General features: G+C 45.0%; 1 protein-coding gene across 4 annotated transcripts in view; it reads left to right on the top strand.

The window, feature by feature from the left end:
• SHROOM4 (shroom family member 4) overlaps positions 1–18,169 on the top strand; it is a 216,377-nt gene that overhangs the window by 153,074 nt on the left and 45,134 nt on the right. For 3 of the 4 annotated variants that reach the window (XM_027091223.1, XM_027091226.1, XM_027091224.1), the window contains one exon: positions 16,513–16,647. In XM_027091223.1, the coding sequence (XP_026947024.1) occupies positions 16,513–16,647 (135 nt within the window). Of the gene's footprint in view, positions 1–4,080; positions 4,409–16,512; positions 16,648–18,169 lie in introns of those variants that run through there. The other variant, XM_027091225.1, reaches the window with a different exon arrangement.

The following is an 18,169-nucleotide window of genomic DNA, read 5'->3' as shown; positions in this document are numbered from 1 at the left end:
AAGGGAAAAAAAAGAAAATCTTATATTATTCCTGTAACCTTCTTCCCAAGGGATGCTACAAATATTACTGATAGAAATTGGAGCTGGAGGACAAACATCCTCCACCTTCTTTATCACCCTGGGTGTTGATTTAGGAAATTGGTCATCACAGCAGAAGCTGACTCAACAGATGGGGTTCTGTGAACCTATTGTCATTTTCTCTATGTGCTCCTCTGAAGTCTCCCTCAGGCCTCTGGTGTTGCACCCTTAGCTTTTGTATATAAGGGAAGAGAGAAAAGCCCTCTTTGTTACTCAGATTCTTGACTTGCTCCCCTTGCTTCTAGAAGCTATGAAATATGCACCATCCACCTCCTTGCCTTTGGGATCATTGACAAGAAATAGTCTATGATGAGTATTTGTTATCAGATATACATAGATAGAGTATGCTTCACAGCCCACTCTGAAAGAGAATTCCAAGTACTGTGTTTCTAAACTACTAAGCATTTTTCTAGCCCCTAATATTTGCAGAGCTCTCCCACGTCATTCATATGGTTGCTTCGTGCCAACCTTCTTTGGAAAAAGAGGTGTCCCTGTGTTTTAAAGATTCCAATGTGGAAAAGTGGAGAAATGAAAGCAAAAGTTCAAGTGTAAAGGCCCTAACCAGATGAGGGTATTGCTCTTTACTTGGAAAGCCACAAGACACCCCTTGACACGTAGCACAGCATTTCAGGGAGTCTTTACTCCCACCCCAACATCCCTTTCCTTTCTTATTCACTACCCTGGGTTTCCTTTAAGCCATGAATGGATCCTGAGGTGGAGGCTGGAGAGGGGGATCCAGCAGGTTTACATGAAAGTACTTGACCTGGCTATTCCAAGAGGTGAGGGGAGGTAGTCCCTTCTATGTAAAGTACCTGTATCTCAGATGACCCAAATTATAGCTCCCCAACTGACAAGAAAGGCCTTGTCCTAAAAGTTCTCTTTTAAATTATACATACATATATACACCCACATACACATAGATATACACACAGATACACACATACATACCCATACATGTATACAGACATATACATTCACACATTTACATACACATACATGTTCTCCCTTGGTTGGGTCTGTATAAGGAAGGTCTCCAGATCACCAGGTTTCAGGGTCCCTCAGGTAACAGTGTGAGGGTAAGAGGAGGCCTTCAGGGCTCTATATCCGAGGGATATCTCTACAGTGATCAAGCGACTTTTGCCTCCTTCTGTCAGATAAACAAGCCATGCATTGTTCTGTCCCCCAGCTGTGTGCGGGCTTCCCTTCCTGCTGAGCGGGCCAGAATGAGCATGGATTCCTTCATATGGGGCAGGTGGAATGTGCAGTTTTGGGGTGAGGAAGGCTGGAAGAGCCACAGAAAGTAAACGGAGCTAATCAAGGACACTCTTTTGTGCTTCTCCTTATCTAAACACTTTCAAAAAATGAAAGAGCCTGCAGTAGGTATGGGCCAGACCTCAGGCTAAGCATAACCCCAAGCAACAGGGGCCATATTTTTCTTCTTGCCCTGGGTTGGATCAGAGCCACGGTTCTCTTTCTGCTTGCCCTCTACCCTCCTCCCTCCAAGTAGTTCTTGAGGGGTCTGCTGGGAGCCAGGCTCAGAGACTGGTAGTGCTGTCAGAAGGTATTGGGGTGACACCCCACTACAGCAGCCAGTGGTTGACTCCTTCTAGAATTGGTCCACCTCCCTCCCCTCACCTCTCACAACAGCCTTTATGAGGCCTGTTCTGGGAGCCAGCTTCTGACAGATCTGCCACTTCTGCCTGCATGTGCTCACCCTCTTTTCACCCATGCCAAGTTCTTATCCTCTGAGTGCTTGGAAAAGAAGCAGTCATCTTTTCCTTCCCCTGAACATAGGAGGTGATACTTGCTCATGTTGTCTGGAACTTAGCTCTGCTAAGTGAGAGGGTACTTCTTTTACCTCCACCCCATCTCCCAGCCTCCTTTCTAAATCCCAAACTGGCCAAACTGCTCACATTACTCTCTAATCATCTTCTGCCCAAGGATTTCTTCAGTATATGCTATCTGTGCCCATCTGCCCATCATATCACCTCCTCTGGTGACTACCCAACTGTCATGCTCCACCCTGCCTCCCTACCTGAGCCAGTCCCAAGAACGTGCTTGCACCTTTAATCAAAACTTCCTCAGCCCACCTGGCCACTGACAGGGCCAGACTGCTATCAAATTTGTTATTCTTTACTTTGTTAGGAAATGGGGGGTCAGGGAAGCATTTTTATGGACTGGGTTACTGAGTGGAGAGAGGAAGGCACTTGACGACCAGATTAGGGAAGGCTGGGTACCCAGGCCTGAATATTGACATTAGAAGGGACTGTTTATTCTGATGCTGTTTCAGACCAGGGGTTATTCCCTAGTGTACTGCTAACACTAAAGGTATTATATTCCCTAGTGTATCGTCAGAATGTGGTTATCACACTGGCAGCATCACCATCACTCTAGAGCTTGTTAGAAAGTCAGAATCTAGAGCCCAGTCTAGAGCTGCTGAATCAGAATCTGATTCAAGATGGACAGGTGATTAGTCTGGCCACTGAAGTTTAAGGAGTGCTACTCTAGAGAACTAGGCTTGGCATTTGAACATTCTCTTAAGTAGTCCTTTTGCTCTCCTCTTCATCTGGCTTGAAGACATTCTTTTTCTAGCCACTAACAATACCCTTCCCATTATTATTTGGGGTAGAGGATAATATTAATAACGGATATCATTTATTGAATGCCTATCACGTGCCAGGCATGCACTACAGATGAGGAAATTGAGGCTCTGTGACACACCCAAGGCCAAACAACTAATGGGTGGGAAAGCTGAGACTCCAAGCCAGATCCACATGCACATAAAATCCCCAAACTTCCCCTTACAGTACTTCTAACTACCAAAGGAGGGCTTTGGCACCTGCCTTTTGTGGAACAGACAAAAGTCCACCCAAACCTCCCTAGGAGGTACAGAGGGAAGAGAGGGGAAGGTGCCTCCCGGCATGATTTTCCTAGAAAGCAAAGGCCCTGGCATCATTCTTGTCCTGAGGAAGCTCACATAAACCCTCTCAGGGGCCAGAAATGGCTGGAATTGGGACCAGAGGCCAAGGGAAACTGGAGTGGGGATCCAGGAATATTATGAAGGGAAAACCCTAACTCTAAATCCCCAACAGAAATCAAATTCTGATGCCTGAGCTTGGGCTTAGTGTGTGCAACATACTCCTGTGGGGCTGCTCTGGGTTCTGGCTGTTGCATAGGTCATTGAGGACATCATGTGGACCCCCAGGCTGGGGCCTGGGACTATTACATCAGAGCATGCCATAGTTGGATGGGTTGTTTGTGACAATGGACTTTAATGTTTTATTTTGCAGAGAGGAAACAGAAGCCCGTAGAGGGGGAGTAAGTTGCCAGAGGTCAGAGCAAAATCATGGCAGAGGCAGGGATGCTTACTCCAAGCAGCACTGTTCTGGAGTTGGAGGCTCTGGTGTGAAATGCAGTTTCCTTTGGGTCTGCTCAGGTGCCTGTAGGATGTGCAGACCCTGAAAATACAGCCCAGAATGGTTTGTGAATCTTTCTATCTCAGCAGGACATTCATCTTGGGAGATCTCTAGGTTACTTGCCCCTATCTATGTAAAATCAGCTGTAGTGCTACTTGCTTTTCTGGACCTGGAGGCTGCTGGGCCTGGCTGATCTGGGCTTTCCTTTTCTGGGGCCCAGAGGACCTGCGGAGATGGCTGGGTGGGGTCAACCCAGTCCAGGAAGCACAGGAATTCTTTTAAGTGTATGTGTCTGGGGTATTTTTCTCCCTCACTTACGTGTATTTTTAAAAATTCTTTTTAGACACCCGCTTTATCTTTCCCAAACATCATTTCCTTGCTCCTTTCCTGAGTTCTAGCAGTGGCTGGGGGCCCAGCTTCCTTATTGGCCTCTGAGCTGTGGAAGAGGGCGGGCCAGGGCTCAGAGGAGGCTGGAGTAGGGAACAGGGGGGCTGTTTATGCTGCTGGAACTGCCTTTCATCCTTCCCTTTGCCACCAGGGTGCTGGCTGGTTTCTGGAGCAGCGTCTTCACTCCTATCCAGCTCTTGACACTGGCTTTCATTCCCTAAGGCTGTGGCCTCCTCTAGGCCCAACCAGGCTGATGGCCATACCTTCCCTTCAGTGCTACTCCTTTCTGTTCTTGGAACTGGGACCTGGCCGTGCTTGAGCCCCTTGAATCACACTCAGGGGCTTGGGCTGATGGCCCCTCTTGTCAAGAGGACTTAAAGGAAGGCAGATGGGTTTCTGCTAAAGGAGGATCCAGCCTGCAGAAAGAAGCCCAGGGGGCTGGCTGGAGGGGTTATTGAGGAGCATCTGAGCTGGCTGGATAACCAGCTCTCTCCTAAGCCATCTCCCCATCCTGGGCAACTTCTATGGTAGGTACTACTGGTAGCCATGGCCATCATGGCTGCTGCTCCCTCTTCCCCCTTTGGCTTTCTTTCTTCAATATCCCGTTTTGCTTCCTAAGAAAGGAATTTGGGGGTAATGAATGATAGGGTGTGTGTTTAATGATAGTGTCTTAGGAGAAAGGGGTTGTTGCCTCCACAGCTAGGCCTGGAGCTACATGGTTGGTGGTTGGCATTTTCTTACCTCTGTGCTTATTTCTCCTCATCCTCTTTCCCCACTGCCTAAGGAGGGGATGGTTTCAACTTTAGGACTACTGAGACTTCCCTTTTCTGACTGCTTCTTGAAGGAATGGCTAGGAGAAGCCTTAGGTGTATAAGCTTTTTGAGATAGATCCCTCTTTGGGGAGGCGGGGTCGTGTGGTATCCTAAAAAGGGTTGGAGGACCTGAGCCTCATTCTCAACTGCTGGTTACTAGCTGTGTGTTCTTGGCAAAGCAGTTCAGCTCTCTGTGTCTCTGTTTCTGCATCTGTAAAGGGGCCATAATAATAGTGCTTACTGATAAGGCTGGAGTGAGGATTGAATCAGCTAATGCATGCAAAGTGTGCAGTGCCAGGTACATCTTAAGTATCCAATAAGTGGTCCCTGTTGTTATTTTTTTTAAGTTAATAGTGTTATGTTTTTATAAGTTAAACTATGCTGAGTGATTTCACACATGGGACTGCATTTAATCCAGACGTTAACTCATGAGTAAGGGATGGTGATCGTCTCCATTTTACAGATAAAGAGTCTACAACAGAGAAGTGACTTGCCCCAGGTCACACTGCTAGGATTGGAATGTGAGTGTGAACTGACTCCAAGTCTAGGCCTCTTCAGGAAGAATAACAGGCCAAGTATTAGACCCTATAGATAGTTTCCTCTCCTTTCCTAATCTAGGGCTAGAAGGCTCCAGCTCTGGCTACAGTTCCTCCACTGGGATTTTCCTCCCTGCAGCTTGTGCTTTTCTCCCAGTGGTCCCAAAGCCCCCACTGCCTTGCTTCTGTCTCCTTTAGGGTTGTTTCCCACTCCTGGAGAAACCCTAGAGAGAGTAAGAGCCTTTGTAAGCTATCTTTCAAAGTGTGGCAAGGGAGTGATGCTAGTGGAACCTTGACAGTGGATGGACAAATCTGGATGGAAGTACTCTTAAACCATCGAGAAGGAAAAGTCTGAGCTGACAGCCCTTAATATAGCACCTACTACATATTGACCACTTGTTATGCATCAGTATGTGTCCCAGATGCTTTGAGAATATTCTCTCTCATCCCCACAATAACCTAGCCAGGTAAGGATTATTGTTTTGGTTTGGTTTGGTTTTTTTTTGGATAAGAAAACTGACTAAAGCTCAGATAGGTTAAGTGACTTACACAGAATCACACATCCAAAATGGTAGTTAGGCTATGAACCTAGTAGATCTGTCTCACTTGTTTTTGTCTCGTTGCCTGCTGGCTTGGTATAGTTGGTAGGATGAGACTAACGTACATGAAATGATGATGAGCAATATCAAACATTATATTATGATGGGCTAAATTGTGGGGACTAGATTACTAAGGACAAGCTCCCTGGAGTAGACATTACTCGAGCAGTACCTTGAATAACAGGTGGGATTTAGAGTAACAAAATGAGAGAGGGCATTCCAGGCAGAGGGAACATTCACGGTAACAACTGAAACCCCATTCTAGGCAGTTGACATTCATGGTCTCATTTGATTTTTTTACAACTCCATTAACTAGGTACTCTTATCCCCACTTTACAGTCATGGAAGCTAGAGCTCTGAGAAGTGAAAGCACCTGTCTAAAGCAACAGAGCTTTTAAGTGGTGGATTCCAACCAAGGTCCAATTCCAGAGCCTGTGCTAGATTCTACTAGAAAACCAAAAGCAGAGCCACAAAGCTGGTTGCAGGGTATGATCGGAACAGAGACATGAGAGGTTGGGCTGGGTGGGTAAAGATAGCTTATAAAGGGCTTTGAAAGTCTGATCCAGTTTACACTTGCTGCAGGAAAGGTTAAGAAATAGGGAACTAGTGAAGATTCTTGAATAGGAAAGTGCCACAATCCAGTTGTTGTCTGACATGATACGATCTAAAAGCAGTGACTGGAGGTGGAACAAGGTGAGACTGGCTGGCGGAATAACACAGCCATAACACAACACATTTTGGGTTTTGTTTTTGTTTTTTTGGACCTTTGCTCTTTATTTTTTTCTTTACACCTTTATTGGAGTATAATTGCTTTACAATGGTGTGCTAGTTTCTGCTTTATAACAAAGTGAATCAGTTATACATCTACATATGTTCCCATCTCTCTTCCCTCTTAAGTCTCCCTCCCTCCCACCCTCCCTGTCCCACCCCTCTAGGTGGTCACAAAGCACCGAGGTGATCTCCCTGTGCTATGCGGCTGCTTCCCACTAGCTATCTATTTTACGTTTGGTAGTGTATATATGTCCATGCCACTCTCTCGCTTTGTCACAGCTTACACTTCCCCCTCCCCATATCCTCAAGTCCATTATCTAGTAGGTCTGTGTCTTTATTCATGTCTTACCCCTAGGTTCTTCATGACATTGGTTTTTTTTCTTAAATTCCATGTATATGTGTTAGCATACGGTATTTGTCTTTCTCCTTCTGCCTTACTTCACTCTGTATGACAGACTCTAGGTCCATCCACCTCATTACAAATAGCTCACTTTCGTTTCTTCTTATGGCTGAGTAATATTCCATTGTATATATGTGCCACATCTTCTTTATCCATTTATCCGATGATGGACAATTAGGTTGTTTCCATCTCCTGGCTATTGTAAATAGAGCTGCAATGAACATTGTGGTACATGACTCTTTATGAATTATGGTTTTCTCAGGGTATATGCCCAGTAGTGGGATTGTTGGGTCATATGGTAGTTCTATTTGTAGTTTTTTAAGGAACCTCCATACTGTTCTCCATAGTGGCTGTACCAATTCACATTCCCACCAGCAGTGCAAGAGTGTTCCCTTTTCTCCACACCCTCTCCAGCATTTATTCTTTCTAGATTTTATGATGATGGCCATTCTGACCGGTTTGAGATGATATCTCATTGTAACTTTGATTTGCATTTCTCTAATGATTAATGATGTTGAGCATTCTTTCATGTGTTTGTTGGCAGTCTGTATATCTTCTTTGGAGAAATGTCTATTTAGGGCTTCTGCCCATTTTGGAATTGGGTTGTTGTTTTACTGTTATTGAGCTGAATGGGCTGCTTGTAAATTTTGGAGATTAATCCTTTGTCAGTTGCTTCATTTGCAAATATTTTCTCCCATTCTGAGGCTTGTCTTTTGGTCTTGTTTATGGTTTCCTTTGCTGTGCAAAAGCTTTGAAGTTTCATTGGTCCCATTTGTTTATTTTTGTTTTTATTTCTATTTCTCTAGGAGGTGGGTCAAAAAGGATCTTGCTGTGATTTATGTCATAGAGTGTTCTGCCTATGTTTTCCTCTTAGAGTTTGATAGATTCTGGCCTTACATTTAGGTATTTAATCCATTTTGAGCTTATTTTTGCGTATGGTGTTAGGGAATGATCTAATCTCATACTTTTACATGTACCTGTCCTGTTTTCCCAGCACCACTTATTGAAGAGCCTGTCCTATCTCCACCGTACATTCCTGCCTCCTTTATCAAAGATAAGGTGACCATACGTCCATGGGTTTATCTCTGGGCTTTCTATCCTGTTCCATTGATCTATATTTCTGTTCTTGTGCCAGTACCATACTGTCTTGATTACTGTAGCTTTGTAGTATAGTCTGAAGTCAGGGAGCCTGATTCGTCCAGCTCCGTTTTTCGTTCTCAAGATTGCTTTGGCTATTCGGGGTCTTTTGTGTTTCCATACAAATTGTGAAATTTTTGTTCTAGTTCTGTGAAAAATGCCAGTGGTAGTTTGATAGGGATTGCATTGAATCTGTAGATTGCTTTGGGTAGTACAGTCATTTACACAATGTTGATTCTTGCAATCCAAGAACATGGTATATCTCTCCATCTATTTGTATCGTCTTTAATTTCTTTCATCAGTGTCTTATAATTTTCTGCATACAGGTCTTTTGTCTCCTTAGGTAGGTTTATTCCTAGATATTTTATTCTTTGTGTGGCAATGGTAAATGGGAGTGTTTTCTTGATTTCACTTTCAGATTTTTCATCATTAGTGTATAGGAATGCCAGAGATTTCTGTGCATTAATTTTGTATCCTGCTACTTTACCAAATTCATTGATTAGCTCTAGTAGTTTTCTGGTAGCATCTTTAGGATTCTCTATGTATAGTATCATGTCATTTGCAAACAGTGACAGCTTTACTTCTTCTTTTCCAATTTGGATTCCTTCTGTTTCCTTTTCTTCTCTGATTGCTGTGGCTAAAACTTCCAAAACTATGTTGAATAAGAGTGGAGAGAGTGGGCAACCTTGTCTTGTTCCTGACCTTAGTGAAAATGCTTTCAGTTTTTCACCATTGGGGACGATGTTGGCTGTGGGTTTGTCATATATGGCCTTAATTATGTTGAGGAAAGTTCCCTCTATGCCTACTCTCTGCAGGGTTTTTATCATAAATAGGTGTTGAATTTTGTCGAAAGCTTTCTCTGCATCTATTGAGATGATCATATGGTTTTTCTCCTTCAATTTGTTAATATGGTGTATCACGTTGATTGATTTGCGTATATTGAAGAATCCTTGCATTCCTGGAATAAACCCCACTTGATCATGGTGTAGGATCCTTTTAATATGCTGCTGGATTCTGTTTGCTAGTATTTTGTTAAGGATTTCTGCATCCATGTTCATCAGTGATATTGGCCTGTAGTTTTCTTTCTTTGTTACATCTTTGTCTGGTTTTGGTATCAGGGTGATGGTGGCCTCATAGAATGAGTTTGGGAGTGTTCCTCCCTCTGCTATATTTTGGAAGAGTTTGAGAAGGATAGGTGTTAGCTCTTCTCTAAATGTTTGATAGAATTTGCCTGTGAAGCCATCTGGCCCTGGGCTTTTGTTTGTTGGAAGATTTTTGTTGTTGTTGTTGTTGTGGTACGCGGGCCTCTCACTGTTGTGGCCTCTCCCATCGCAGAGCACAGGCTCCGGACATGCAGGCTCAGTGGCCATGGCTCACGGGCCCAGCCGCTCCACGGCATGTGGGATCGTCCCTGACCAGGGCATGAACCCGCGTCCCCTGCATCGGCAGGCAGACTCTCAACCACTGCGCCACCAGGGAAGCCCTGTTGGAAGACTTTTAATCACAGTTTCAATTTCAGTGCTTGTGATTGGTCTGTTCATGTTTTCTATTTCCTCCTGATTCAGTCTTGGCAGGTTGTGCTTTTTTAAGAATTTGCCCATTTCTTCCAGGTTGTCCATTTTATTGGCATAGAGTTGCCTGTAGTAATCTCTCCTGATCCTTTGTATTTCTGCAGTGTCAGTTGTTACTTCTTCTCTTCCATTTCTAATTCTATTGACTTGAGTCTTCTCCCTTTTTTTCTTGATGAGTCTGGCTAATGGTTTATCAATTTTTTTACCTTCTCAAAGAACCAGCTTTTAGTTTTATTGATCTTTGCTATCATTTCCTTCATTTCTTTTTCATATATTTCTGATCTGATCTTTATGATTTCTTTCCTAATGCTAACTTTGGGTTTTATTTGTTCTTCTTTCCCTAATTGCTTTAGGTGCAAGGTTATGTTGTTTATTCGAGATGTTTCGTGTTTCTTAAGGTAGGATTGTATTGCTATAAACTTCCCTCTTAGAACTGCTATTGCTGCATCCCATAGGTTTTAGGTTGTCGTGTCTCCATTGTTATTTGTTTCTAGGTATTTTTTGATTTCCTCTTTGATTTCTTCAGTGATCACTTCGTTATTAAGTAGTGTATTGTTTAGCTTCCATGTGTTTGTATTTGTTACAGATCTTTTCCTGTAATTGATATCTAGTCTCATAGCGTTGTGGTCGGAAAAGATACTTGATACAATTTCAATTTTCTTAAATTTACCGATGCTTGATTTGTGACCCAAGATATGATCTATCCTGGAGAATGTTCAATGAGCAGTTCAGAAAAATGTGCATTCTGTTGTTTCTGGATGGAATGTCCTATATTATCAATTAAGTCCATCTTGTTTAATATATCATTTAAAGCTTGTGTTTCCTTATTTTTTTTCATTTTGGATGATCTGTCCATTGGTGAAAGTGGGGTGTCAAAGTCCCCTACTATGAATATGTTACTGTCGATATCCCCTTTTATGGCTGTTAGTATTTGCCTTATGTATTGAGGTGCTCCTATGTTGGATGCATAAATATTTACAATTGTTATATCTTCTTCTTGGATTGATCCCTTGATCGTTATGTAGTGTCCTTCTTTGCCTCTTCTAAAAGTCTTTATTTTAAAGTGTATTTTGTCTGATATGAGAATTGCTACTCCAGTTTTCTTTTGGTTTCCATTTACATGGAATATCTTTTTCCATCACTTCACTTTCAGTCTGTATGTGTATCTAGGTCTGAAGTGGGTCTCTTGTAGACAGCATATATATGAGTCTTGTTTTTGTACCCATTCAGCCAGTCTGTGTCTTTTGGTGGGAGCATTTAATCCATTTACATTTAAGGTAATTATCGATATGTATGTTCCTATTCCCATTTTCTTAATTGTTTTGGGTTTGTCATTGTAGGTCTTTTCCTTCTCTTGTGTTTCTTGCCTAGATAAGGTCCTTTAGCATTTGTTGTAAAGCTGGTTTGGTTGTGCTGAACTCTCTCAGCTTTTGCTTGTCTGTAAAGGTTTTAATTTCTCCATCAAATCTGAATGAGATCCTTGCTGGGTAGAGTAATCTTGGTTGTAGGTTGTTCTCCTTCATCACTTTAAATATGTCCTGCCAGTCCCTTCTGGCTTGCAGAGTTTCTGCTGAAAGATCAGCTGTTAGCCTTATGTGGATTCCCTTGTGTGTTATTTGTTGTTTTTCCCTTGCTGCTTTTAAAATGCTTTCTTTGTATTTAATTTTTGACAGTTTGATTACTATGTGTCTTGCCATGTTTCTCCTTGGTTTTATCCTGTATGGGACTCTCTGTGCTTCCTGGGCTTGATTTACTATTTCCTTTCCCATATTAGGGAAGTTTTCAACTATAATCTCTTCAAATATTTCCTCAGTCCCTTTCTTTTTCTCTTCTTCTTCTGGAACCCCTATAGTTTGAATGTTGGTGCAGTTAATTTTGTCCCAGAGGTCTCTGAGACTGTCCTCAGTTCTTTTCATTCTTTTTTCTTTATTCTGCTCTGCAGTGGTTATTTCCACTATTTTGTCTTCCAGGTCACTTATCTGTTCTTCTGCCTCAGTTATTCTGCTATTGATCCTACCTAGAGTATTTTTCATTTTATTTATTGTGTTGTTCATCGTTGCTTGTTTCCTCTTTAGTTCTTCTCGGTCCTTGTTAAATGTTTCTTGTATTTTCTCTATTCTATTTCCAAGATTTTGGATCATCTTTACTATCATTATTCTGAATTCTTTTTCAGGTAGACTGCCTATTTCCTCTTCATTTGTTAGGTCTGGTGGGTTTTTATCTTGCTCCTTCATCTGCTGTGTGTTTTTCTGTCTTCTCATTTTGCTTATCTTACTGTGTTTGGGGTCTCGTTTTTTGCAGGCTGCAGGTTCATAGTTCCCGTTGTTTTTGGTGTCTGTCTCCAGTGGCTAAAGTTGTTTCAGTGGGTTGTGTAGGCTTCCTGGTGGAGGGGACTAGTGCCTGTGTTCTGGTGGATGGGGCTGGATCTTGTCTTTCTGGTGGGCTAGTCCACGTCTCTTGGGGTGTTTTGGGGTGTCTGTGGACTTATTATGATTTTAGGCAGCCTCTCTGCTAATGGGTGGGGTTGTGTTCCTGTCTTGCTAGTTGTTTGGCATATGGTGTCCAGCACTGTAGCTTGCTGGTCGTTGAGTGAAGCTGGGTGCTGGTGTTGAGATGGAGATCTCTGGGAAATTTTCGCCATTGATATTATGTGGAGCTGGGAGGTCTCTTGTGGACCTGTGTCCTGAAGTTGGCTCTCCCACCTGAGAGGCACAACACTGACTCTTGGCTGCAACACCAAGAGCCTTTCATCCACACGTCTCAGAATAAAAGGGAGAAAAAGAAAGAAAGAAAGAAAGAAAGAAAGAAAGAAAGAAAGAAAGAAAGAAAGAAAGAAAGAAAGAAAGAAAGAAAGAAAGGAAGGAAGGAAGGAAGGAAGGAAGGAAGGGGAAAGAAGGAAAGAAAGGAAGGGAGGAAGGAGGGAAGGAAGGAAGGAGGGAAGGAAGGAAGAACGAAATGAAAGAAAGAAAAAGGATAAAATAAAATAAAGTAAGATAAAATAAAATAATTAAAATAAAAAATAATTATTAAGAAAAAAAAATTTTTTTAAGGAAAAAAAAAGACAGAACCCTAGGACAAATGGTGACAGAAAAGCTATACGGACAAAATCTCACACAGAAGCATACACATACACACTCACAAAAAGAGGAAAAGGGGAAAAAAATAGTAAGTCTTGCTCTTAAAGTCCACATCCTCAATTTGGGATGATTCGTTGTCTCTTCAGGTATTCCACAGATGCAGGGTACATCAAGTTGATTGTGGAGCTTTAATCCACTGCTTCTGAGGCTGCTGGGAGAGATTTCCCTTTCTCTTCTTTGTTCGCCCAGCTCCTGGGGCTCAGCTTTGGATTTGGCCCCGCCTCTGCGTGTAGGTCGCCAGAGGGCGTCTGTTCTTCCCTCAGACAGGAAGGGGTTAAAGGAGCAACTGCTTCCAGGACTCTGTCTCCCTCAGGCCTCGGGGAGGGCGGGGCACGGGGGCGGGGCATGGGGGCGCAGCGGAAGTGGCTGGCGGGCCGTTACACCAGCCTGAGGCGCGCTGTGTGCGGCGGCAGTGGCCGGCGGGCGTTACACCAGCCTGAGGCGCGCAGTATGCGGCGGCAGAGGCCGGCGGGCCGTTACACCAGACTGAGGTGCGCTGTTTGTTCTCTCGGGGAAGTTGTCCCTGGATCCCGGGACCCTGGCAGTGGTGGGCTGCACAGGCTCCCCGGAAGGGAGGTGTGAAAAGTGACCTGTGCTCCCACACAGGCTTCTTGGTGGCGGCAGCAGCAGCCTTAGCGTCTCATGCCCATCTCTGGGGTCCGCGCTGTTAGCCGCGGCTCCCGCCCGTCTCCTGAGCTTCTTTAAGCAGCGTTCTTAATCCCCTCTCCTCACGCACCAGGAAACAAAGAGGGAAGAAAAATTCTCTTGCCTCTTCGGCAGGTCCAGACTTTTCCCCAGACTCCCTCCTGACTAGCCGTGGTGCACTAGCCCCCTTCAGGCTGTGTTCACGCCGCCAACCCCAGTCCTCTCCCTGGGATCCGACCGAAGCCGAGCCTCAGCTCCCAGCCCCCGCCCGCCCCGGCGGGTGAGCAGACAAGCCTCTCGGCTGGTGAGTGCTGGTCAGCGCCGATCCTCTGTGCGGGCATCTCTCCGCTTTGTCCTCCGCACCCCTGTGGCTGTGCTCTCCTCCGCGGCTCTGAAGCTTTCCCGCTCCGCCACCCGCAGTCTCCACCCGCGAAGGGACTCCTAGTGTGTGGAAACTTTTCCTCCTTCACAGCTCCCTCCCACTGGTGCAGGTCCCGTCCCTATTCTTTTGTCTCTGTTTTTTTCTTTTTTTCTTTTGCCCTACCCAGGTACGTGGGGAGTTTCTTGCCTTTTGGGAGGTCTGAGGTCTTCTGCCAGCGTTCAGTAGTTGTTCTGTAGGAGTTGTTCCACGTGCAGATGTATTTCTGGTGTCTCTGTGGGGAGGAAGTTGATCTCCGCATCTTACTCTTCCGCCATCTCCCCACAGTCTCCAACACAGCATTTTGGACATAAAGTGTTAAAGGCTAGAACAGGAACTGTGGGTGGCGTGCTCTGGAGGAACAAAATGATTATGTGGAATAGCCTCAATGAAAATAGTGGTGGGGAGCTGGGGGAGAGATAGAAAGAGGAAAAGCCAAAGAGATACTGTAAAAGAAGGCTCAGTAGAATTTAGTTAAAGACTGGATGGTTGGTGCACTCAACTTCAGGAATGCTGGATGTGGAAGAAGGGCCCAAAATAAGAGAGGTGCCATGCTCTCCACTGTATCCTCGTGCCTAGAAATGTTGTACATGGTACCTAGCACATACTAGTACATAGTACTTCTGTGAGATGCTTTATAAATCATTGTTAATGGATGACTTCTGGGTAACAGCCACTGGAGAGATTTCTAGCATCATGGTTTTGTGTGTGAAACTCTGGAGCAAGTGCCTCCCCACAAGGTCTTCTAGTGCCTTGAGCCTCCCTGCTGGGCACTCTGAATCCATAATAGAACGGTGTGGTTAAATGTGGGAGCCTCACCTCCTTTCCTTCCCATAAGTTTTAGCCACTGCTACTGACCTGTGGCTCTGGTTCCTGCCCTTTGGTAGGCAGCTTCCCCTGCCCTTCCTCTTACACCTCCTTCTCTGTGTCTGGCCTGTTACCGCTCAACACATGTTTTCCTCAGCAAGGTCATTCTCCTCAGGACTACCTTTTTAGGCCTTAGCCCTCTAGAGCTCAGCACAGCTGGGATATTCTGTGTTTCCGCTGGGGTGAGGGGCATTCCCAGCTATGATGGAATCAGCTTGAGTCTGTCTACTACTGCTCCTGGGAGGTAGAGAGCTGATTTATCCCCCTCTATAACAAGAGTGTTGAAAACATGGGTCCTTATCTTAGTCAACTCTGCTCCCTCAGTGTGTCTAGTATGGAATCTGCCACGGTAAATGAATGAATAAATTAGTAAATAAGCTATCATCTATTTATCTCTCCACTATCTCCTTTATTTATCATGTTTCTCTTACTCTGTCATTATTTTGTTCTGTCATTATTTTGTTCTCTATCACCCATTTCTCTCTGTGTAGTTCCTTATAGTCTTTCTCAGACTTTTTTTCCTTTCTGTCATTTATTTTTCTCTGTACCATCTCTCCCTCTTATCTCTGTCATCTGCCTGGTCCTTCTGACATCTATCTTCCCTTGTTTCCTCTCCCCTCCCCTCTTCTCCTCTCCCCTCCCCTCCCTTTCCCTCCCTCTCTTTCTCTCTCCTTCCCCCTTCCCTCCTCCCTTTCCCATCTCTCTTATTCTCCCCCCTCCCCTCATTCTCTCTCATACTAATCATCTCTTTATCTTCTGGCACTACCCATGCCCCATACATGCTCTTCCCCATCCCATTCTTCCCCACTTGCAAGAGTGGCATCTATTCATGTGAAATATACCAGAGCACAGGGATGGGTCCTGTAGAAGCCAGTCAGTGCAAGAGTTGTGGCTGCAGCCTCCAGCACCAGACAGATGCTGTGGTTGTATCCAGAGCCTTGGCCTCAGACCCATTTCCCTTTATTCACCCCTGTCCTGCTGAACAGCCAGTCTCCCCTGTCAGCCTAGCACACCATCCACCATCTCGTTCTATTCTCCCTGGCAGGAGTTGGGGCTCCTTGCCACCCTTTTGCCTACAAACTTGGGGATCTCACCTCTGTGCCCATCTTATCCTTCACTCTCTGAATGTCTTTACCATGCTTTATTTGAATTAGGTCTTTCTCTCTCACTAATCTGTAAGTTCTCAAGGGCAAAGCCATATTTGATTGATCTCTGTATCCCCAGAGGTATGTACAGATGGTACACAAGACACATACAACAAATGCTTATCAAATGAATAAGCCAAAAATTGGCAGCCAATTGGTGTTGACTTGCTCAAACTTCTCAGTCATTTACCTATCCCTTTCTTAGAGAAAAATGGGAAGATTGGCCAGAATGATTTTTTTCTCAGAGAAAACTTAGGGTGGGCACACTATTCATTGGGAAGCAGCACTCACTTATTCCACAAATATTTATTGAGCATCTACTATGCATCCGGCACTGCTGTACACGCTTGGGATACACCCATGAGCAAAAGAGCCCTGTGACGCTAACATTCTGTATCTCTAGGCATTGTCCTTGGGGTGAAGGAGATTTGAGTACTGAGAGCTGAGGGGGTGGCCACTAAGATTCCTACATCAGCTCCTTGCAAGATGTTCTACTTCATTTAAGGGAAAGAGGGGGTGGGGGCGGAAGCTGCCTGGGAAGTGATTTCAGCTCTGGTTCCCTAAGTTGACTTCCTGTCCCTTTCTTACTGTAGGAGGAACGCCCCTGTCAGTAGGCCACATTCATGGCATGTGGCCAAGCTGCTGGAGGGATGCCCTGAAGCAGCCACCAACATGCACTTCCCTTCTGAAGCCTTCAGCTTGTCCTGGCATTCCGGCTGCAACACGAGGTAAGTCTAGAACCCTCCCCTCAAGATAGGGTAGAGGCTAGATCACCCAGCCACTTCCTCTCCTCTGCTCTCATCCCCGTTGGAGGCTGTAGAGCCCAGAGTGCTATCCCGGAAAATGGGGTGGGTTTCCAGTGTGCCTGGCTTCTGGTCCTCGTCTACTGAGAACTGTCTGTGACTTTGGGACAGTCCCTTTCCTTTTAAAAAATGTTTCCTTGAAATACTGACCTCACTCGACTTGCAAAACACCACTTTCTCCTCCTTTTCTCCTTATTTCCTTTGCAGTCTCTTTCCCTGGCTCCTCTGCATCATCCTGGTCTCTGATATCGGTGGCCCTGGGGCTGGGTTCTGGTCCTCTTCTCTAGCTACAGTGACTCATGGTGACCTCATCCATTGTTCCTCTCATCCCAGCTCTGTCACAGAACCAAAGCTTTCAGAATGGGAACCTCCCTGAATAGCAGGGTCCACCTGCAATGAGGATCTCTCAATTTAGGGTGCTTGGGATGGTCTGTGGTTGAAAGAGCTGCCCAGCAGACTCAGAGAACTTTCTCAGCAAGCCCAGAGCCAGCAAAGCTGCTGGCCTCAGCTGCCTTTTCCCTTCCACAACAAGATCTTCCCTCTGAGAAGGGATTTCTGTTGAGGAGGCTCAGGGAAGCTAAGGGTTGAGTTTGCCCTGACTCGGTGTCTTTATTTGGCATCGGAAGTCAGGGGCTCAGGGAGGAGGCAGAGGCAGTTTTGTTCTGGGAGAATACACAGAAATACATTCTGAGCTTGGCTCCTGTTTGAGTGGGGGTGTGGCTGTTTTCAGCAGGAAGGGTGGTGGGTTGGGTAGCAGATCTCCTTGCCAAGGAGTAATTGATGGATTCCTAGCCAAGAGGTCAAGTAAGTGGAGTGGCTAAGGGGCAAGGCAGGGAGCAAGAATTAGGAAAGGCTGACCTGGGGGATCTTGTGGGCTCCCGCCACTGCTCAGCTCTGGTGTTTGGAACTGTGGCCTTTCTGAGGGCAGCCTGCAACCTCCTGGGTTTCTAGCCACAGGGTGTTACTGGCATGACTTGGCTCATTTTGGCTTTGTGTGTGGGAAATGGTACTTAAAATTCAAGATTGTGTCTGATCCTAGTCCCTTCTTTGTTCTCCCTGGTTTGGCTTTGCCATGGGGGATGAGGGTGGCCTGGGTGGGCAGGGACCACTATAGTATCAAAAGTCATAGTAGAGAGGATGCTGATAACAATAGCCATGAAAACAACAATCAAGAGAGCAGCAGCTCCAGGTATTGAACCTTCACTAGGTGCCCAGGCTGCGACAAGAGCTTCACTTTTATTATCTGGTTTCACCCACAAAGCAACCCTCTGATACAGATATTACTATTATTTACATTTAACAGACAGTGTAGCAGAAGACCTAGGACATTAGACTCGTAGAGGCCTGGGTTCAAATTCCAGGTCTGCTTCTTTAGCTGCTGTGTGAGCTTGTCAGTTTACTTTCCCTCTCTCAGCTTCAGTTTTCTCATTTGTCAAGTGGAGATAAT

The sequence above is a fragment of the Aethalodelphis obliquidens genome, unplaced genomic scaffold (genome assembly GCF_003676395.1).
Source record: "Aethalodelphis obliquidens isolate GAN/ISIS:26980383/991018 unplaced genomic scaffold, ASM367639v1 scaffold71, whole genome shotgun sequence".
Taxonomy (NCBI): domain Eukaryota; kingdom Metazoa; phylum Chordata; class Mammalia; order Artiodactyla; family Delphinidae; genus Aethalodelphis; species Aethalodelphis obliquidens.
This window is presented reverse-complemented; position numbering and strand designations above follow the sequence as displayed.